The 23,492-nt window shown below is 36.7% G+C and overlaps 1 protein-coding gene across 4 annotated transcripts; it reads left to right on the forward strand.

The window, feature by feature from the left end:
* Positions 1-357: 357 nt before the first annotated feature.
* far1 (fatty acyl-CoA reductase 1) lies at positions 358-22,982 on the forward strand. Of its 4 annotated transcripts, none has more exons than XM_039647974.2 (12): positions 358-516; positions 8,777-8,997; positions 10,539-10,714; positions 11,994-12,173; positions 12,398-12,575; positions 12,664-12,708; positions 13,447-13,601; positions 13,698-13,765; positions 15,980-16,151; positions 20,098-20,227; positions 20,410-20,537; positions 22,672-22,982. In XM_039647974.2, exons 2-12 carry the CDS (start codon positions 8,809-8,811, stop codon positions 22,832-22,834), a joined length of 1,584 nt encoding a protein of 527 aa, XP_039503908.1. In that variant the 5' UTR covers positions 358-516; positions 8,777-8,808; the 3' UTR covers positions 22,835-22,982. The 4 variants fall into 4 exon arrangements, with proteins under 4 accessions (XP_039503908.1, XP_039503909.1, XP_039503910.1 ...); XM_039647975.2 differs by lacking the exon at positions 15,980-16,151 and adding an exon at positions 16,375-16,546; XM_039647976.2 differs by having other exon boundaries at positions 13,447-13,574.
* Positions 22,983-23,492: the final 510 nt, after the last annotated feature.

The following is a 23,492-nucleotide window of genomic DNA, read 5'->3' on the forward strand; positions in this document are numbered from 1 at the left end:
AACTATGTTTAGCTGCATTGTGGGTAATATGTAGACTAGCCTGTAAACTAAACTGTCATACCAGGTATTCAGGTTGTCGAGCTACAAACTTTGATGCCTTACCGCGGTGGCCATGTTTGTGGATTATACGCCTATAAATGCTTAGCTATAGGATTTTACAGTTACAGTACAGCACTATTATTATGGAAAATATCCTAAAACAATCCTACTCATAGGGTTCTTCCCAGAACCAGTCAAATTCTCACCAGCGAATATACACAATATGAATCGTGATACAAATCTTTTTGCATAAGAATCATCACGAATGGACGTTATTCCTGGCGCGTGGTGGGTTATGACGTTTGTTCTTCTCTTAAACGCATAATCTGGCAACCCATCATGATCATCACAGTCACTCAGTTCCTCTCTCAGCGAAGCTAAGCTACATCACTGCGTTCCCCATCACAGCTGGATAGAGCACTAGAGCCCTCGGATCAACGCGCAAAAATTGTGCGGGGGAAATATTAAACATCACAGGTAAGCGCACGTGTTTTTCACGGTTAAATCCCTTGTTTTTCCTAAGCACAAAATTGAGTTTGCACGTTTTTAGACAGTGAATGCTAGCCGTTAGCACACTTTCGCATGCGCGGTTTTAGCGCCGCGCCGGGTGTGTAGAAAATCCTCCCTGAAAGACTCACAGCTGGAAAGTAATGCTTAAACTGTATTTTGTTTTAATACACAATTTTGATCGAGAATTAAAATTTTGTTTCCATTTTTAATTGGTGACCATAAATAGTTTTTTTCTTCGTTTGAATAGGTCGTGGGTATATTTAAAAATATGTGAATGTCTGTTGAAGACTTGTATTGCAGTGTGTTTTCTTTATAAATAACGTACAGTTATTAAATAAGTAACGTTAACGTTATATATTGGATCCCCATGTTGTCTGCAATTAACGTTAGGCCTATGTTGTAATATTGATTGTCATCTCCCCATATGTTTTCAAAACATGTTAAGCATAAATAAGGAAACACTACAGTTTGTGCGATCAGTGAGGTTCAAATGTAAATTTTAGGGGGCGCGTGAGCTTCTTATTAAATGTGACGCATGTGTCATTTCTGCTCGCGCAACACGCGGTAGTGATGATGATTGTGAACGTGATTCATCCCACTCAGTGATTCGAATCGTTTGCTCTCCAAAAGATTTGTTTAGCAGCTGATTCGTTCATTCACTCTTTCTGCACTTTATGGCGTTATCTATGGTTATGCCTGTAGGTGGCGATAAAAGTGTCTGCCTTTTTGCTTTTGAACGAGTCATTGAGTCATTTACTCAACAGATTTGTTAAAACATAACATTATTTCACAACAAGCGACACCAAAAACAGTATTAAAGCATCCTTTCCCTGCCCTTTATTAACTATACATGTAATTATTCTGCCTATTTTTGATGTGACGGAGATTGACGTGTGATAAACTGAATGACATTATAGCCTGCCCTTTTCAGTATGTTCAGTAGTTCACATTTGAAGTGGACCAAAACCTTTCATCAAAAGTTATACATGAATTTTTGATAATACCCGACTAGTTGACTAGTACTGTAGGATGAATGTAATCTGGACGTACTACATTCGCCAGCATGTTGTCATTTATCATGTTCCCTAACAACATCAGTTTTGTTCACAAATCATCTCCCGTGGCCTCAGACTCTCACTGGGAAGTTGTAGGTCATCTGGGTACTTTTTGCCTATTTTATGAGCACTGTGAATTCTGACATAGGCCGACTTCTTTTGTCACATACTGTTTTCGCATACTAGTAGGGGAGTAGGAGATTTCAGATGCAGCCAGTCACTCTGAGTCAGACTCAAAACACTGACTTGTTCAATAAAGGTGTATTCATTCAGCAAGTCCAACCAACGAACAGCTCATTCCCATACTCAATTGTTCATTTCTTGTTCCATAGTTTTTAAAGAGAGAGAAAGCAGTCATGCGCTGAGTAAGAGGAAAATATGAGTTCTTGGAAGTAAATGAGTGATTTGTTCACTTAACAGATTTGTTTTGTTTTGGATGGCAGGGCTTATTTGAACAATTTCTGTCTGTATCCCTGATTTTTATACTTTTAAAATGGTTCACCCAGCGCATACTTCTGTAGTATGCTGTTTCGTGTGGATGAACATCCCACTGTGTTGTTTTAATAAGGATCACAAGATGCAAAGGCAGTGCAGTCTTGTGACAACACCAATTTATTTACTGTCACTGTATCTTTGAATCTGTACTTCAGTACTGAGGTCTGTTGGTGTAATGTTTTACTATGCATGCGATATTTGATCCCATTAGCTTTGAGTACTTTTGGTTAGGCTCTTAATGGAAAGCTTAATGCTAAAGCACTCCTGACCATATTCATTCTGTTGATGGTATTTGTTTACATACCTCTTACAGTAGTTCAGTTCCTCGGGTGCCCATGTGACACATTAATTATTCAAAGTGAGGATGTGGGATCTAGGATCAATTTGCATCTGGTGTACATGAAAGGGACATAATCATGTCAGATGTTTCCATATGGAATTCGGAAAAAGTTGGTGAGATTTGCATTCTTGAATTCACAATTACGCATATTCTGTGTATAGGGAGTGGCAGTTTTACAAGATTCATCCTGTCAGTTATCTCTCCTTATTATCATCATGTGACGAGTGAATCTGACTGTTCTGTGACTAGCTGTGGAGCAGAGTAGAGTTGTCAAAGTAAAGTACTAACTTCGTTACTGAAATTTAAAAATGTGACCAGCATTTCCCTCTAGCATTTTGAGCACTGTTGAATGGGATAGTTGTTAGGGCTGTTGCAATTTCCATGTAATCACACTTTAAATCAAGATGGCTTATCGCTGTTTTGAAATCGCAAAGGGTGCTTTTGTTTTTTTTATGAGCGGCTTGTCAATGATAAATGGCTCTTAAACACTGACTGATCCATCTGAAAGCACTGAGTTTGAGTCACTTACACTGTGCATTTGAAAAAGCAACACGCGTCAAACATCTTTTCAAACATTGAGAATCATTTGTGATCCTCCTGTCCAACAAAAGACAACATTTAATAAGATGCTTTACTTCATACTCAATCCATAACGACAGTTGAGCATCCTTCTGTTAGATGATGTGGCTTCTGACACAGAATAAGGCTGTCGTGTGTTTGTTTAATCAACAATCAAAGCGTTTGAATCTTATGTTTATTCAGCTACAGCGGTGATGCCCGTTAGGGATTTCTTGGAATTATGTTTGTTGTTGTACTTCTGCGATGGGGCATATTTAGCGTGTCTTTAGCGTGAGAGCGCCCTCTGGCATTCAGATGAAGCGGTATTTACTAACGATCAGCCACACTGCAAATAAAATAATTGCAAATCACATTGTGGTTTCGTTGCAAATTGCAATTAATCGTGCAGCCCTAGATACTGTAGTTCACACAAAAATGAAAATCAGCCCATGATTTACTCACTCTAAAGCCATCCTTGGTGTATATGACATGCTTCTTTCAGGCGAATACAATCGGAGTTATATTAAAAAATGTCCTCGCTCTTCCAAGCTTGATAATGGGAATGATTAGCTGTATGTCTTTGGAAGTCCATCAAAGCGAATATATTCATGATTAAAGTTCTCTGCGTGTCTCTGGGGGTTAATAAAGGCCTTCTAGTGAAGAGTACTTTTGACAACTTTACAGCAGACGCTTTCAGTTTATAATTTTAGCATCCTTTTTCCAATTGAATTTAATGTTCCTTTATTTCTATAAAAAACCCTAAACGACAGTAGTGGGCAAGTAATGTAATCGCTGTACAGCTGAACACCATGTAACAGGTATCAACGACTACCACTGCAAGCCTAGTGAGAGATCAGCTTTCAGGGTTAGAAAATGCCAACCTCTCTATAGGGACTGATTTCTTTTGCCCTGAACAGTCCCTGAACTTTCTTTTACGCTTTGCTCCCTGACAGTTGGATGCTGTTTAATGCCAGAGTCACTGCAGAGGCAGCTTTTGGTCCTTAGTCAGAGAAGTGCTGACTGGTTCTTGGAAAGAAATCGCACTGCATAACGTCTTGTCTCGCCTCCTGGAATAATGCATCTGACCCCTACAATTAAACCAGCATTCATTAGTTCTAGATTGGCTGCTTGCCCAAGTGCATCAAAATAACCCATGCACTTCACTAAGTGATTTTAAAGGGGTCATATAATGCCATTTTTGTACAAGTTAATATGAATGTTTAGAGTGTAAATGAAAACTTTGTAATATACTTTTAGAAAGAATTCTCATTAGTATTTTAAGAAAACACTTAATTTTACCTGGTCAAAAACAGCTGTTTCAGCACGCCGTTTCAGTGCATATGCCTTTAAATGATAATGAGCTTCACTGACTCCGCCCCTCTGTTCTGCGGGCGTTTTTTTTTTTTTTTTTTTTTTTTTTACACAATGCATGTGGAGTGTTGCCTTGACAACAGTTGAGGCTGTATTTTGGAAAAAAAATGGAATTGGGAGTCTCTGAGGACATATATGTACAACCGTATCAATTTGAACCGGAGTTGGACCCGGAACAAGATGAAGGCCGCAAAGAAGTTCGACAACGGTTCCGCATTTGACGCAAGGATGTTCCGAAGTTTCCGGTTGGGGAGATTTAAAGCGGAGGAAAACCGAGGAAAACGGGATTATGGCAGAGTCTTCCAAATTTACAATCTTCCCGTCATTGAAACGAAACTTTAATACGTTTAAATGTAATTTTATATATAGTTATAGTTTATTTAATATAATTTTAAAAAGAAGCGTAAACACAACGAGGGGTGTCTGTTTTGTCTGTTTTTGTGATTTAACGTTTCTTTAGTATAACCATAGAGTATAAAATCCAATATAAATTCTCGGTATAGCATTGGATTCTACGATCGGCGGAAGTAATCCAGCATCCTTAGACCTTCACCGGAAATACCGCTGTGCATAGAGCCCATTAGGGCTCAAACTGGACATTTCTGAATAGTTGGTTAACGTAATGTCACTTTCTATTTTTTTTCTTTCTATCACTTTCTAAAAATCTATTTTTTGTATGCACTGGCAAGTGAGATACGAACGCCATTTTACTGATACGTTAGTTCATTGACAGATTGACGTTACAACTAATGGTCATGAAAAACATTTTTCCGCAATTTGCAAAGATTAATATAAAGGTTAATAAAACTTTACACTTCTTCTGGAGGTGCAGAGGGAACATAAATAGTTGGTACCGATTCTTTTTTCAGGAGCAGCTTCATAGCAAATCCAGCTCACTGACCCTCGTAAAGCAGTCTGGTGAGAAATTATTCGCGCAAACATGAACGCATTGACGTTGATCGTGGGGAATTCCTTCGAAAACAAAACTTAGCCACTACGTCTTCAGTGGTTCGGATTTAGGAACATCAAAATGAGTGCTGTGTTCGTTATTACACCTAAGAAAGAACCGAACACCACAACTGCTTTAGACGCCATTCTGCTCCAGCGTATCAACAATGAACGACTATGACAACTAGGGCTGTCAATCTTCCTCTATAATACTATTCGAATTTCATTCCTTATTTTATGTAATATTCGAATAATATTTGAATATTAAATGCTCAAATTTGTCCCATTATTAATATTTACGACATTACAGATTCTTCTGGATCGTCAATGCCACTATAGCCTGTGGTTGTTGTTACACGTTCGGCCCACTAGAGGGACATCTAACATTATTACAATAAACATTTAGGGGCTGTTTACACCTGGCCACTTCATGCGTTTTCTCAGATCGGATAGCTATCTGATTTATCAAAACGATTCCATTTACACCTGGTCACATAAATGTGTTTTTGCAAAAAAGATCAAGATAAATCCGATCTTCAATTCCCGTGCTAAATACAGATTTAATGGAGTGCACGTCACCGAAAGCAACAGATTTGAGCTGCATTTTATTGATCATCGGCTAATTTCAAAATCAGCAAAGACAGCAATAAGGGAGAGCGGCAACAGCCCTGGTAAGATCATTTAATTTCTTTACTTTTAATGAAGATGGTAGTGTTAAGCGTCTGCGACTTACTTTCACTTCGATTTGCGATAGATTGCGGCGTGTTGGTTTGATGAATAGGGGCTCAGATCTGAGGTGATGTGATCGTCATATCGCGTCGGAAGTTCCGGGAGTCTCCCGCATATTGATAGCGTCTCCCTGATGGCCGCAAATTAGTTAAAATCTCCCGGAATCCGTGCATAACATGCATAGCGGGCGGCGCGTGCATGGCAGGGGGTGAACGAGACCTTGCGAATGTGCCACGCGAAAGCTAGTCCCGCGCTCTCCTATTGTTAATAAGAAAGCGATCTAAAGGGGCCTTTTACTCCTGGTCACTTCGGTAGTATATATTTATTTTTAAATATATATAAAAGCAATATTCGAATAGTAACTTTAGCATTCGATTAGTATTGATTTTTTTTAAATATTCGAATTTCGAAATTCGTTCCAACAGCCCTAATGACGACACCTCACTCAATGCGGGTCTGTGATGAAACACAGCTGTCAATCAACAATCGTGGGAGGGTGCGTCCGACTGTGTGACGTCACAAAGTCAAACGGCTCTATTTGAGCAGGAAAACGTATAAGGAGATTAAAACAAAAACACTGGATGGATTTTTATCATTATATGATGGTTGTGTAAATGGACTGCCAACACATGTTTTAGCACAATCAAACCATCAACTTGTAAAAGTGCATGTACCATTATATAAACCCCCTTTAAGAGACTCATAATCTGATGCAGATTATGCCCTGCAAATCTGGAAAGAACCCAGGATTTGCTGCCATACAGTGTCAGACTCTGGGGTGCATGCAGCTGTGGAACTTGGCACCGGTGTTATGCAGCAAACAAAGCAGCACATGGCCAGCGGGAAGTTTTTATACTGAGTGGCCTGTTTACAGAAAGGATCGTATGATGTGGCTGGACACATTAGGAAGAAAGTGGCAGGCTGAGATTGAAACAACATATATTGGTTCAAACCAACATATTATGCACTCTTAATAATTTTTTTTTTTCAATTTAACTCTTTCCCCACCAGCGTTTTTTCACAAAAGGTTACAAATCTGTTGTATGAATATCTGAACATTCACTATGTCAAAAGAAAGAACAGACTCTCTGCTTTTAAACAAACAAAAGCATTGTTTTCTAGCTTCACGCAATGCTTTTTTTATTGAATAATTGAAGATTTTTTTTGCAAAAAGCTGACATCCAGATCGCATCAGATAGAGAATATAATGATCAAAACATAGATGGAGTAGATGGAGTCCATCAACCCTCAAAGCTTCACAGTCCTGTACCTCGTCCTGGGTCAACATTTCATTCAGTAACATTGGGCAGTTTTGATTTATATGCCGTTTAATGTTGATGATCGCATTATATTACATTTGCATGCTTGATAACGCTTGTTTCTGCTTCTTATTCGTCTGTGTTTTAAACAGGAGATTCGATACTCTTTCAGAAGATGTGTAAAAGCATCCTTTACCGGAAATGGCGGGGAAAGAGTTAATAAACGAAATGTTCATTCTGCTTTAAAATTACATTTACACTGTAAAAAAAAATTAGTAATCACAGCATTTTTTTTCTTTTGTCAAATCAACTTAAATAATTTATTTTGTTCAGATAACATATAATTTTGAGTTTCTGATGATTAAATCATTCTCCTTCATTGTATTAACTCACTTTTTCCAGTTCAATGAACTTAAAATTTTAGGGCAACCAGGTTACTTACTTTTTTAAGTTAAACCAACAATATTTTTTTACAGTGATAGTCAACTTAAACATCCAAGCTGTCAAGTTGACTAAAATTAAATTTTAGGGGCGCACAAACACTTTAAGTTGAAATTTGTTTTATAATGTGTTAAAGTGAGCCTTGTTCTGATCAAACACTGAGTGAGATTAGATTGCATCCTTTATTTTTTGGGTCATTTACATTTGATTTGACCCACATACTGTTTTTAGGCTTGCCAACGTTTTAAAATGAATCTAGTCTGCAGTACAATCTAAAACTAATCATCTATGCCTTCATTTTCCAATGTTTATGGATTTAGGGCTATCTTGGAGGTTTTCAATGTAAATCCTACATTATGCGAGGAAATGCATTTTACTTTGCATTACTTGTATATTCTATATAGGTATATATATGTCTTTAATGTAACTTTTTATCGGTTTCATCCTTGTTGAATAAAAACATTAATAGATTACTTTGGCTGGGCAAGAAGAAATCTGAAGTAGGAAATTCTTCATTGATCTTTGATTACATATTAACCCAGTATCTGCTGTGGATGAGCTGTATTAGCTTGTTATCAGTGGACAAGCGATACGAATAGATAAGAATAATAAATGTGTGTATTTTGTTGTGATTTACTACACCATTCAATTTGTCCAATCAATTAGTGAAATGTAAAACATTTTCGTTCGATACACACCTAAAGGCCATTTAGGAGCACTTTTATTGATCCAGCTGCGGTCCTGAAGGGTAATACAACGCCGCCTCTTTAGTAAGTATCACAGAATTTTTTTACTAAAGTCTCAGGCGGTTAAGCCTTTAGTGTCCTGCAGAAATTGTGGACTGAGATCTGGGCAGGAAGGAAGGAAGTGACCTCAGGAAATATTTACCGCAGACTAGTGAAACGGCACGATTTCTAAATCAACGGCTTTGAGGTTCTTTACAGTTCTCTATTTGGCCGAGGTCCCTTGTGAAATGTGTGCATATTTGCAGTGTGATACCGTGTGACAATGTTTCTCTTGGTCTTTTTCAGGAGTGTAACAGAGGAGGGAAGGTGCACTCAAGATGGTCACCATTCCAGAGTACTACGAGGGGAAAAATGTTCTCATCACAGGGGCTACAGGCTTCATGGGGAAAGTACTTCTGGAGAAGCTGCTACGCTCCTGTCCCGGTGTCAAAGCTGCCTATGTGCTTGTCCGGCCCAAAGCGGGACAGGCACCTCATACCCGTATCTCTGACATGATCAACTGCAAGGTGAGTAAGTGCAGCCCTGGAAGATGGTTGGGGACCTTGCTTTGGTTTCCCAATTCGGGTGTTTTGATATATTTTAATTTTACTCTGTTCAGTTATACATTTGGCATAAAACAAGGTGATGTAGAAAATAAGTCTATGTTTTTCAGCTTTTGAACTGAATTGTTTTTTTATTAAGTGAACAAATATTTCAACTAGGCAGTCAAAATGTTTAATTCAAAAAGCAAAGTACGGTTAGAACTTGTTAAATCTATTACAATTCTACTGCTCTTATTTTTAGGAATATTTATGCAATGATTTATGCTAACCCATGCAAGCAAATTGTTCGAGGATAATAAATTGAACTGAACTCTAAGATTAGGTTTATCAAACAAAACTAGAGCCTTCAATTACTAAATTAAAATTGTATGTGTTATTTCAGTATTATTAATATCTTATTTTAGTTTTATTTCTAATATATTATAGTGTTTATTCATATTTTGAATTTGCCTTTATTTTATTTTTTATATAATGTTTTGTCATTAAATAAAGTCATTCTTATTTGATTTAGTTATTATTCTATCTTAAGTTTCTTCGACTTTGTTTTTTAGCTACATTTTTAATTGTCATCTAATATTGTAAAAAATATATATTTCAGCTCTATTTCAATGACTGAAAATGGTTTTAATAATTTTAATTTTACGTAACAGCTGTAATTATTTGTTATGCTGACAAAACTGGTTTGTATTTTTTGTCATGCTGTAATGCATGGTCATTTTTTTGAATTACATTGATTTTCAGTAATCCATTTACCTCATATTTGTATAAAAAAAACACGATAGCATGATACATTATCATCATCATGATACATCATGTATCATTATGATCATGACAATTTTTGTAAAACAAGGAGGGATCGTGAAATTAGTCATGCTATTAACAGTAACATTAGTTAACTTGGTAAATGGAACAGTCCTTTAATATTTGTGGTATTTACATTCATTTTGAATTGCCTTTTCATTGTGTATAGAATATATTTTTAGTATAATGTAAAGTCCTAATTATTGGCAGTTATTTATTTATATGTATGTATGTAGTATATGTTTCTTTTTCTCCTTGGAAAAAATGATGAGGATAGTTTTCCCAGCAGCATAAGAAGGGTTTTTCAGCATCTGATTTCTTTCTTAATGTAGTTGAAATCAATTCCTAAACTAAAGCATATGTCATTTGCTCACTTCTTTATGTTTAAAAGTATGGATTAATGACTAAGCTGCAGATGCACTATGTATGTGACATCAGCATGTAGATTTGCATGGATGCTTTGAATGCTCTAGATTGCTCTGATAAGTCTTATCTCTCTCTCTGTTTGCTCTGTAAACAGTTATTATTTGCTCTTTACACAGTGTTATTAGAAGCACAAAGCACATCTGGCCATATCTAGGCTATGTTGATAAAAATTTTTCACAGGGTGTGCGTGACAGAAATGCATGTGTTTGCTGTAGTGCTTGGCTAGGCTGTGATATGTGATTATGGTGAAAGTGATCTTGAGTCTTTAAATGTTTCAGCTTTTTGACAGACTGCGGGAGGAGCAGCCTGATTTCGGAGAGAAGATCGTTGCAGTCAACAGCGACCTGACGCAACCAGATCTGGATCTGAGCACGGACGACAAGGAGACCCTAACGGGCTGCGTGAACGTCGTGTTTCACTGCGCTGCCACTATCCGCTTCAACGAGCCTCTGAAGTAAGCCGTAATCTCCAGCCACAGGACGCCACAAATCTACTGCTACAAGTTTAGATGCTTCTGATTATTTAGGCGAGTACATCACAGGAAGCGACTAGGGGACTGTTTACACAACACCGTTATAGCTTATAATGCAATAAATGTATTTACACTAACAACAACAATAATAATAAATATTATTTTTATTTCTTTTTAAATAATTTTATTATTGCTATTATAATTATTGGTAATGCTAATAATAATAAAAGTTTTAATGACAATCAATTTATTATATAATTATAATTATAACACCCATTAAGCACTATATTAATACTAATACTAATAATAAATAAATAATTATCAGTAATAGCATTCATAATAAATGAGTAGCTTATATATAAACAATTTGATAATAATAATAATATTTATACAATACTACAATTATTGTATTTATAATAATTACAAATTTATAATTATATTATTATTAGTACTAGCAGTAATAATATTAGTAATTATAAGACATGTTCATTATTGTCATTATTGTTTTTTTTATCTATTTGTTCATCTGGCTGTTATAATTCACGTATAACAGGCAAACAACATCTAAAGTTAATGATTTAAGGGTCAAGAGACCATCTAACACACACACACACTGATCACCATAATGGTGACTTAAAAATTACGGGTTTCTCCTTCAGTGATTCTGCTTGTTATCATCAGGTGTCTTCAATGATGACAATAAAAAAAGTTCTTAAATTTTTTTTAAGTCTAAATTCTTCTTATTTTAAATGGTTAACTTTTAAGTAATTCATTTGGTTAATTATTGCTCAATTTAATTTGTTATATTTAATTAATAATGATTGTAATCTGTTGCCTCAATTTTATTGATTAGATTTAACAAATTCAGTCATTCATTTTTATAGTGCATGTTAAATAATATCAGTGATGCTTGATGCTAAATAATAATTTATTATTTTAATATTTTCCATTGGTAATATATTTCTACCCAAATTCTTCTGTCACTGTGGCATTTTATCAGATCCAATCTGTACTGGCCAATTAAAATAAAGCGAAACTGGAAATTCTATATGCCATGTTTATACATTTGTAACACTGTATATATTTGCTTAACAGTGATTTATTCGGATAACTCAGTAAGTTGAAAGACTGAAAGTTGTCAAATCGTGGTTTTACAGAAATCGCTGCAGGTTTATCTTCACATCTGTATATTCAAAACCTCATGTTTCTGCAGTGTCACTGGAATTCAGTGTTTGTGGTTTTTCTGTCCCCTTTGCTGCAGAGATGCCATGCAGTTAAATGTGCTGGCCACGCAGAAGATGGTTAGTTTGGCTCACAGTATGAAACATTTGGATGTGTTTATCCACGTGTCCACAGCCTACGCCCACTGCGACCGAGAGCTCATCGAAGAGGTGGTCTATCCACCACCTGTCGAATACAGGAAGCTTATAGACACACTGGAGTAAGTCTTTACAAAACACTCTTCTTGTATGTGGATCCTTGAATCTTTTACCCCCCAAAAATATGTTGCTAATAAAAGCTTAAAAAGATTACCGACACAACAGCAAATAAAATTCAAGAACAGAAATGACAAAGTAACACACAATGCTATTTCAAGCTTGTTTAACTAGATGCAACTCTTCTTTTGCTTTCCCTCAACCTCCTGGATTTGTACGATACTGACAGGTGGATGGACGACAAACTTGTCTCTTTAATAACGCCAAAGTTGTTAGGTGAGCGGCCTAACACATACACGTTCACTAAAGCCTTGGCGGAGCACCTCGTCCAGCAGGAGTCTGGAAACCTCAATATCGCCATCGTCAGGCCCTCTATAGTGGGAGCCAGCTGGAAGGAACCGTTCCCCGTAAATATGCTCATTTACATTCTCAAACATCATTAAAACATACTGCCTGGATTTTGAACACCACTCTTTCTTTCCCACTCTGTCCTAGGGCTGGATTGATAATTTCAATGGGCCTAGCGGGATATTCATCGCTGTGAGTACTCACTTTAAGCTGATTTAAATGAATAGTTCACTTTTAAAAAAACTTTTGCTGATAATTTACTCACCCCCATGTCATCCAGGATATCCATGTCATTCTTTCTTAGAGAATAGAAATTAAGGTTTTTGATGAAAACATTCCAGGATTTTTCTCAGTATAATGGACTTTACTGGTAACCAAACTGTTCTAAGTGCTTTAAATGATTCCAGATGACGAATAAGGGTCTTATGAAGCGAAACGATCGCTCATTAAAAAAAATAAAATAACAAAGTTTAAGTTTTATAATGCTCGGCTTGCTTTGTTCTGGGATGTGCGTTCGTGACTCTCCTGTTTGAACTTGTCGATCAAAATGAACGAATCTTTTTTCGAGTCATTTGGTTCATTCAACGAACAAAATGAATGAATTGACTCGGAATCGTTTAAAGCCCTTTGAACAGTTTGCAGTTTGCACTAATTCTCATTTGGACCTTGAACTGTTTGGTTCCCATTGAAGTCCATTATATGGAGAAAATCCTGGAATGTTTTCATCAAAAACCTTCATTTCTTTTTGACTGAAGAAAGAATGACATTTATATCTTGGATGACATGGGGGTGAGTAAATTATCAGCAAAAGTTTTTTAAAAAGTGAACTACTCCTTTAAATGCAGTGGCATTTCACTGCATTCGTATCATTGTTTATTGGTATTTGATGTTAAAAGCTGTTTTTTGTTTTTGTTTTTTTTGGTTGTGCAGGCAGGAAAGGGGATTCTACGAACAATGAGGGCTTCAAATAACGCTGTCGCTGACCTCGTGCCAGTCGACGTGGTCATAAACACAACTTTGGCCGCTGCCTGGTATTCCGGTTCGCAGAGGCACGCCAGGTTGGACAACCACACAAACACCAACAGGCACACTAAATCCCTCACACACACAGATCACTGGAAAATAAAGTCATGGAATAGATGGTGCCAGTTTTCTGAAAGTGTCGTTTGTCTCCATCACAGGCCGAGAAGTTTGTTGGTGTACAACTGCACGACGGGCGGGATCAATCCTTTTCACTGGGGTGAAGTTGGTATGAATCACTTTTTCTAAGAAATCACTGCATGACTCAAATGCCCTCATTGGCCTTCAGTGCTTCATTTTCCCGTTTAATTTTTGCTCTCCAACTGCAAATCAAAGAACTTGTCACGGTAAATAAAAGAGCTTTAAAACCGTGTCACGTTTGAACATGCGAACGTGTATATTATGGGCGTTAGCTGGCTAATTCTTTTGCTCTTTTATGGGAACAGATTTAACTTGGATTTGTTCAAATTGAGATTTATGCAAGTTTTTAAACAACTTCATTGTTTTCAGGTTTCCATGAAAGTAAAATAGGGTGGAGAGAAATTAGTTATGATAACCATTAGTAGATGAATTATGATTGGTGTAGTGGTGCTGTAACAAAGTAAATCTTTGTCCATTTATTATATTATAAATTATTGCTGAACACATTCATTTAATCCATTCCAATCAGTTAAGTATAATTTTTCACTGGCCAAATTACAATTTTTATTTTTTATATTTTAAGACACCAGCAGTGTTTAAAATATAATTTAACTGTCTCAAGTAATAATGCATCAAGTATTTACAATTAAGTAATATATATTTCATGAATGAATTTATTTTACATAAGCATTTTCAGCAAATAAATAGGTTAATAATGTTATATAATGCCTATAATTATATAATATATAAATTATGTAATATGTTATATATTTTGTGATTGTACTATTGCATTATATTACTAAATGCTTTTTTAAAAATTTGATCCATATTAATCAGTTAATTATAAGGGTATAACAGTTCTGTTAATGTCATTATTTGAGTTAAATTATATTTTAACACTATTTTTATTTTCAAAAAGAATCTAGCTGCATATTGCAGCAAAATGTGCCTTTTTTTTGTATGAATATAGAAAAACTAGTAAATACCATGATGATTGAGCATTCCACACACCAGAGGTTTTCAAAAATGATATTTAATACGTAGCTTCAGTGAGAACTCCTTAGTTTCTGATATGTGTCATGTTTAGGTCCATTCCCTTTTCACTAAGCTTTTGTTGGGATACGTTTCAATGCCGTTGTTGCTGTTATCACAATAAACATGTCTCTAGTGATCTCTGAAAACAGGTTTAACTCATTCTATCGCCGTGATGAGTGACTGACATTCAGTAGGATTGAAAATATTTATATCTATTTACAGATATAAATAGATATTATAGACTTTAGATGAACCATGGTACAAGAGTGTACTGAACCATATTAGGGGCTTTCGCACCGGATAGTTCTAGGAACAAGGAACTAGCCACCAGGGGAGATGGTTCTCACTGCAGAACACGAAATCCACGGGGAGGAGCCGGATCCAGATCCAACTCCTCCCACCTTACATATACCTAAACCTACCCAGCTCCACCCCCGATCCCTAAACCCACCCCTAAACGCTCGGCCAATCCACGTACAGTAACGTCACTGATATTTCCTATTGTGCTGGTTTAGACCCTTCCTATAACTAAAACCGTTCCTAGTTCCCGCTGTGCGAACGCGCCGACATCCGTGTACTTTCACCAATAGTTCTAGGAACTAGGAAAAGGTTCCTCCGGTGCGAAAGCCCCTATTGTTCACATTTTCTACAGGAACCATTTCATCCCTAATTAATTAGTTAATATTCAAATGAATGTTTAGTTCTAATCAGCATTGTGTTGCAGTTGGAGCAATCCATAGGACTCAACAATACGGATTTATTTTGTTGCCCTGCCCAAATGTTCACTGCCCAAACTAAAAAAAGAAAAAAAAATTATTATGTATCAAGATAATTAAGATAATACCTTACAAAACCTGTTATAACACAATTCGGTATGTGTGTGTGTGTGTGTATATATATATATATATATATATATATATATATTAATATAATATATATTATACATACTATATTACATATACATATATGTATATTATTGATTATTAATATAATTATTTATTATGTATAAATATGATTATTTATAAAAAAAAATGTAACTTTTTTGTGATTAATTTAAAATAAATGACAGTTCTATTAACTGGACCAAAACACTCTCGTCATTGTTGAGCCCTGGCTACTTAAGATGAATTTGACCATATATGGATGGGATGATACTTTAAAAAGCATCCCTAATACTATGCTAATTAAATGACCGTGTTGCTTTTTAACTCTGAACCAAGTTATGCGCACCTGTGCCGTTTACTGTTAAACCGTTTTTGTCTCTTAGAGTACCATGTTACATCTACTTTCAAGAGGAACCCCCTCGAGCAGGCCTTCAGGCGGCCAAATGTTAATCTCACAACCAATCACCTTATCAATCAGTACTGGATTGCTGTAAGCCACAAGGCGCCAGCATTCCTATATGATCTCTTCCTCAGGATGTCAGGAAGAGAGCCCAGGTAAATCCGACCGCTTCGTCCCGCTCCCTCCCCCACGCTTCCTCCTCCACGCTCGGTCTAGCCATCACGTGTCGTTCTCCTCGTCTTGGGCAAGGATGCATAACCCACTCGGAGACTGGGTTCTGCACGCTTCCCGTCCACGTGTGTGTGCTTAGCCGTGTGTGTGTGTAGCTCTGTGTTTAAAATGCTCTTGTATGTTGTATGCCTGTATTCCTTTTCGCAGAGTACTGCATAAACATGACGTTCAAGACCAACCCCTTAGAACAGGCTTTCAGACGCCCCAATGTTAACCTGCGATCCAACCCTTTTACCAATCAGTACTGGACCACAGTGAGTCACACCCTCCCTGCCCTGCTGTACGACGGGTTTCTCATGTTGATGGGTCAGAAGCCCCGGTAAGGTCTTCAGTACCTGCTTCTCCACCTCTTTTTGTCCTCCCTCCTTCCCCTCCCTCACCTCCAGCACTGGGTGTTGGGTGCGTGGTGTGGCATGGCCAGCCGGCGGGCTGGGAGAGAAGCGCCCAGCCTGGCCTTCTGCTCGACTTCATGGCATCGGACAAACGCTGCTGGCGGGCTAGCATTAAAGTGCATGGAGTCCTGCACGTTTTTCGTTACATTTTTTGGAAAAGGAGATGGATCCATCCCATAATTCCATGTCTATCTTATTTATTATGTTTGTTTTCTTTTTCTAAACCATGCCATTAAGTCTTCAAGAGAGATCTTTTGGTCTACTCTTGTAGCACATGGAAACATGAAAGCTGGGAATGATGTTTTGATCAACAACGCCTCTACTCACCAAGCAAGTCGGAGTGCTCCACTCAGATCAGATACGGACAGTTTACGCGAGTTTTCTGTCAAAAACGCCAAACTGATCAGAGAACAGCACTCAATATAAGCAATGGGGCCAGGTACCAAACTCTCTGCTCTAGGAATTGGTTTAAGACGGGGGTTTTCAAACTAGGATGCCTGCAAAAAACATTTACTTTCTACTTTTAACCATATACAAATTTTATAATTATATATTTTAAATGCACTTTAATATTTTATCAATATTTTTATACAATTTTTTAAATAATTAAAATAATTTTATATTTATAAAATAATAATAATTATACATGCAAAATAATGAAATATGTCTAATTTTTTTTTATGATTTAATTTTAATTCTGTTTTCCAAAGACTGGTTGGTAAACATGCAATTTAAGATTTTTTAATTAAGGCGAGACACTACAGGTGAATAGGGTAATGAAACTTTCCCAGTTGATTACCTACATTAAGATGAGAAAAAAATATATATTACGAGTTTTGTGTAATTTAATGTTTTAATATGCAAATGAGGCATTATCTAATTAAATATGCACTAATTTTCATATATTTAAAAAAAGCCTGATTGAAAATTATTTTTTCATCGTGTTCACATATTAGATGAGAAAAAAATTGCAGAGGGATTTATGGGTATCTACTTTTGTTATCCTGTAAATCAGAATATACTGTCAGTAGCCTTAAAAAAATGATTTTCGCCATGTTTTTTGGAAATAAAATGTTAAATCAATCAGGCTAGGAATAATATATTTACAAATCCCTCCGTAAATGTCTTTATAATATAACTAGGTACAAGACTGGAAAGTTTGGTGTATATAGGTGCTACTGAAGTGGAGATTTCGGACTTTCGGAGAAAAGTCATTTTAAGAAAACTGGCTTTAAAGATTTAGCATCAGCCTATGAGATCACACATTTAGAGTTAAATCCCCCCTTTTACTTTCACGATTGGTTGCTGATAAAAAGGAAATGACCATATTTGGATCCGACAGCGTTGTACAGGAGAAAGAGAGCTTTCTAACTGTGTGTGTGATAGGGTGCAGATCGCGATCACCGAGCAGCAGGATGACAACTTTTGAAGAATTTATGAGAAATCTACAGACGCAAACAGACAAAGTGTAGTAAAATAAAGACTTATATGTGTATTTCAGACTTTTTTTCACCACAAGTCTGAAAGAAGACAAGACAGATATCCCAAAATCTCAAAATTGACCAGTGAAAAAAAAAAAAAAACGATGTTTTTGCCTGCCGTGTCTTGCCTTAAACTACTACAAAAAACATAAAGCTGCCTGTCTATTAAAATGGCGGTCATTCGCAAAGGGGGACCTTGGCTCTAAAAGCTTTGAAAATCCCTAGTTTAATCCTCTAAAATATAATTACGAGGATCTGTCCTTTTAATTTTACATCAAAAATAAGATGGATGCATATGGATATGGATCCGTCCGTGCAACAACGCTTTTAAGTTGCAGTGAGTAGGTGTGTTTGGTATCTGGAGATTTTTAAAAGTTGCTGTTCTAATACGATGCATGCCGTCATCCCCTATCCAACCGATCTTTATGGGAAACTGGGCGTTTCTGGACATTTCCATTTCCAATTCCAACAGTGCTTTGTCAGATAAAGCCTGATACAATTTGGTCTACATCTATCACAGTTTATAAATGTACACAAAGAAAAAAAAAAAAATCAAGAATCTCCAGTACACAAATGCGCCCAGGTGCCCTTCAAGATCCTTCAGTGTCTTTTAACCGTGTGATCTTTGCTCAACCAAAACATAATGGGAATCCACAGTTGTGTTTGCCAGAGGATTGTGGTTTGAAAGTGCTGCAGTGGGAACTAACCGGAATCAAATAAACTACAGGATGAATGGGTCAAAGAAAGTCTTCATTTTGTTTTTTTGTTTTTTACAGAACCCCAGGACCTTTGCAAAAATAAAAATAAAAATATACAGACTTTTGGATACTCAAATTTGCACTTTTTACACTAACTATCTTTTCAGCCTATTTCACAGTGTGGTTTCTCGGCCACCACAGAGTTAAATTTGTGCATTGTCCTGTATGCTTTACGTACTGGTTCATAAATCATTGCTCTATTGCTACATCACTACATCAGTGTAGTTTTTCTCGGCCGCCATAGAGTTCAATTTGTTCAACTGGACAAAAGGCCATGAAATTAGATCTACTCCATTAATGAAAGCCAAATTTGAGCTCTTTTCAGTGTACCAATCTTATTTTATCTACCCTTGAATCTGGCAAATAGGACGATGCACACAGCAGTATTAAGCCATCAGCCCATTTCGTGGCGTCGTTTCTCGGCCACCACAGAGGATGCATGAAAGAGGACATAAGGACTTGATATTAGAGTTACTGTCCTAATGAAAGTTATATTTTGTGTTCAATAAATCTCTATTAATTCCATGCACATCCATGCTCTTATTTTCTTCATAGTATGATGACAGTTACACACAAAGGAAATGGGTTAGTAGCCTATACATATAACCAGAAATTAAATGGCGTGGCCACACAAAAAATTCTGTGGAAACATGTGAACAGTTTCTTGTGAGCACATAAAAAAGTTTCTCATGCGCACGCAAAAGTATTAATGTTTTATTTTTGCAAAGGTTCATTTCAGGGGTCCATGGTTTGTTTTTTTATTTTATTTACGTCTCTATTTATTTGGCCAAGCTAACCTATGGAAGCCTCTTTTATTCCTCCTAGTAAAAAAATCTAATTTTTCTCAATTGACAACGTGACTTGATCTCATATAATTGCAACTTTAATTATGGCTTTATATTTAACCATGTAAATATTTCATATTTTTAACTTTATTTGAGTTACCAGTTTAATTTTTTACTCAGGGGGCAGAAATGGGCTTCTCTGATAACCTACATTTTATTATTTAATAAAGCATTGCATGGAATGAAATATTTTGCTATTGCTAAACCATCCAGATTAAGTCATATACAAGCTGTGGTTTCTTAAAACTACTTTTGTAGTTTGTCACCATCTGCTCTTGTTAAATTGAGTGCCCTTACAGGGTTAAACTCCACATCCAGCCCCCTTCAATCCTCATCTGAAGCTATTTCTCCTTTTCTCCCACTCGTTCCCTGTGTTGTTTCCGTGGCGACGCAGGATGATGAAGACAATCACTCGGTTGCACAAGGCCATGATGGTGCTGGAGTACTTCACTAGCCACTCGTGGGTGTGGAACACGGACAACGTCACCATGCTCATGAACCAGATGGGAGCTGAGGACAAGAAGGTGTGTTTGTATATGTACCATTAATACACTCACACAGTCCTGCCGTTAGCACTGTTAAAGAAGTCTCATCTGTGTGACTCTGAATCATGATTTACATCGGTTAAAATTATATTGTGAATGAAATATTCTTTCAAATTCCTTTCTGACTTTTATCAATGCTTGAATGTTGTTTTTGTGCTCAGGTATTTAACTTTGACGTCCGGCAGCTACACTGGGCAGAATACATGGAGAATTACTGCATGGGCACTAAGAAGTATGTTCTCAACGAAGAGTTGTCAGGACTCCCAGCGGCACGCAAACACTTGAACAAGTATGTATTGAAGTTCTCAAGGTTACCTATTATCTAGAGCAACAGTCACACTGAAATAGTAATTGCTGCACTGTCGCACGCAGCTGCTCAATTTTGTCGCATTGCCAAATGTCGAGCATTGAAGTCTATTGTAAATGATTGGGAAAAAAATGGGTTTATCCTCTTTTACCCTTAAAAGAGGTCTTAAGGTCAAAATTGTTATGAGTACGGACGAGGACTTTTAAGAGGCTGAAGAGTTTCTTTAGCAGAGGAGAAAATGTGTTGCAGACAATGGATGACAGTGAGTTAATAAGACGCTATAGTTAAAAATCACTCTCTTTTTTTTTTTCCCCTTCTTGGACAACCAACCAATCACAGTCTTCAAAAGATTGTGTCATACATAGCAATGGGGTCAGCCCCGCCTCCTCATTAAGATGATATTTTTGTCTTTTCCTTACTCAGAGTTGCTCTCTAGATCGGTCCCGAATCGCTATCAAGCTAAGACTCCTATGTAAAAGTTTTTAAGCTAAATTAAGAGTTTTCTGAGAGGATTCTTCGAATCTTTATGAATACGGGCCCTGATTTCTGCTGGAAGTCTGAACATGGCCTAATGCACACAAAAAAAAACTGCTAAATGGAATCTAAACTGAATGGATTCGGCAAATCTCAAAATAAGTGCATATTTGTTTTGATGCTTAAATTCAGCTTTTCAAATAATTATTTTTAGTTTTTAACGTTTTCTTTAATCTATTTAGACAAAATAATAGGGATGCACAATATATCGGCCACCATAACGGTATTGGCCAGTATATGTTCATTTTTAATGTTATTTTTATCGGCCCGATAAGGACGTTTGACTGAAATACTAAAGCTGATAAATAATGGATTATTTCCCTTAGCTGAGACACAATGCGGACTGTTCATAATGATGTGCAGCTCAAGTTTGTCATATAGGCTACATAAAATAATAATGAGAACATCATTAATAACTGTGTGCTTGGGACTTGGATTTTAACGGTGATACTTTGCTTTTGTAATGATGCTCTCAAAAATAAAAAAAAATATGGATTGAGATTTATCGGCCAATATATCGGTTATCGACTTTCAAATATAAAGAATTATCGGTTATCAATATCAGCCAAAATTTTCATATCGGTGCATCTAGTGTTGTCAAAATATTCGGTACCAAGTCGGTACTAAAAATATTTTAAACGTCCCGGTGGTACTAAATGGATGCGCATGCATGCACGAAGGGCGTGAAGTTGCGTCCTCTTCATGAAAGCGCTGACTATTTAAATATGAACCCTGCATGTTCTGCTTGTCTCTAAGTGAGTGAACAGCGCAGACGCGCGGTTTCATTAAACATTACCTCACACAGACACACTGAAGCACGAGTGACGCTCGCGCTGTTTTCAGTCTCTGCTGCCTCACGATATGATGACATGATTCATAATTCCGAGAGTCACTTCATGAGCATTTTACCGTTTCATTTGAGAAAAACTATCGTCATATCATACAAGCACAGAAAATCGGAAACTCAGAAACTTTGGTTTAACTTAAAGAAATTGACAGAAATAATTATATTAGGCTACTGTACAATACTAGATTTAACTATGTATTAAAAATACTACTACTAATAATAATATTGTGTGCAACTGTGCATAGAAGGTTGCTTATTTTTCATCAATCTTATTATCTCATCAATATTTTCGTTTAAACAGCATGTAGCCTTCAATCTTTTCATAAATTCACCATCATAAATAATCAAGTAATGGAATTGAATTTAATATTTAATTTTTTAAATATTTTGATTAATTTTTAATTAATATTTAAATTTAAATATTTTAAGAATTTATTTTTATTTTTTTTTCAAATAGGTAAATAAATTTTGTGGTACCGAAATTGGTCACCGTAACATTTTAATGACATCGGTACCGACTACTGGAATTTTGGTACCGTGACATCCATACAGAATAGTATCATTTAATATCAGCCATGAAGTAAAAATAATTATCGACTTGTCAAGTATAAATTAAGTAGAGATGCCGCTAATATGAAATTTAAATATGTGATAATATGTATATATAAGTTACTATTAAATGGATTATTTTCCTTTTTGTAAATTTTTAAAAAAATTTCTTTTCTTTTCTCGTAGGCTCCGGAACATTCGCTATACTTTCAACACCATCTTGGTAGTTTTGATCTGGCGCATCTTCATCGCCCGTTCACAGATGGCCAGAAACATCTGGTACTTCGTCGTCAGCTTGTGCTTCAAGTTCCTCTCCTATTTCAGAGCTTCCAGCACCATGAGATATTGAATCCAGCCCAGCTCCCCCCTTCCCCTCTCCCCCCTCTTTATCTCCCGACAGCTATGCACACACTTTTGCTTTGTGACACTCTGAACTCTGAGGGTCAAGCGTTCGGGCATAGTATCCGCTATCCTCCCCTCCTGCGCAAGTGCATCACAGGGTGCAAGTGCACTCAACTGCTATGTAGAAAGCATGAATTTTCATGGCTCGAGGTCTAAGAAGCTCTCTCAGCATAACGAGAGCGACTGCTTCGTGCCGAACGCGTTTGAGCACTTACTTGTACCTGTACGCAAACAGGTTGTGGGCGATGCTTGATTATTATGGTTTACATACTTGCTCATACTTGTTGGCGCCAGTGGCCCCTTTTCTAACTGTAATCAACGAAGCACAATGAGAAAAAATATGACGCTCAGCTCTGTGCCTGCAGTTCAAAAATGATCTTCATCATGTGCCCAGTGTCTTTGTTGGATTCATCTCTTTTGCCTTACTACTTTCCAATTCCTCTCACCCTCTTAGAGACAAAAGGGAATTGACGTGTCACCAAATTAGCATCTTGAGCGTCTTGCTTGTGTCTTCACACTCTTTTCTTTAGTCAATACCATGTCATCTTCATATATATTTATTTGTGCTAGTTGAAATTAGGTTGGGGTCTCTTGTTTTTGTGAAA

The sequence above is a fragment of the Pimephales promelas genome, chromosome 25, assembly GCF_988280905.1.
Source record: "Pimephales promelas chromosome 25, fPimPro1.hap1.1, whole genome shotgun sequence".
In the NCBI taxonomy this organism is placed as follows: domain Eukaryota; kingdom Metazoa; phylum Chordata; class Actinopteri; order Cypriniformes; family Leuciscidae; genus Pimephales; species Pimephales promelas.

What these genes read in the sequence shown, in the direction of transcription:
- far1 (XM_039647974.2), top strand. Translation starts at nt 8,809, where the DNA reads ATGGTCACCATTCCAGAGTACTACGAGGGGAAAAATGTTCTCATCACA. An exon ending in AAGCTTATAGACACACTGGA is followed by an intron (nt 12,174 to 12,397) that starts GTAAGTCTTTAC and finishes CGATACTGACAG; the next exon opens with GTGGATGGACGACAAACTTG. An exon ending in ATGTCAGGAAGAGAGCCCAG is followed by an intron (nt 16,152 to 20,097) that starts GTAAATCCGACC and finishes GTGGCGACGCAG; the next exon opens with GATGATGAAGACAATCACTC.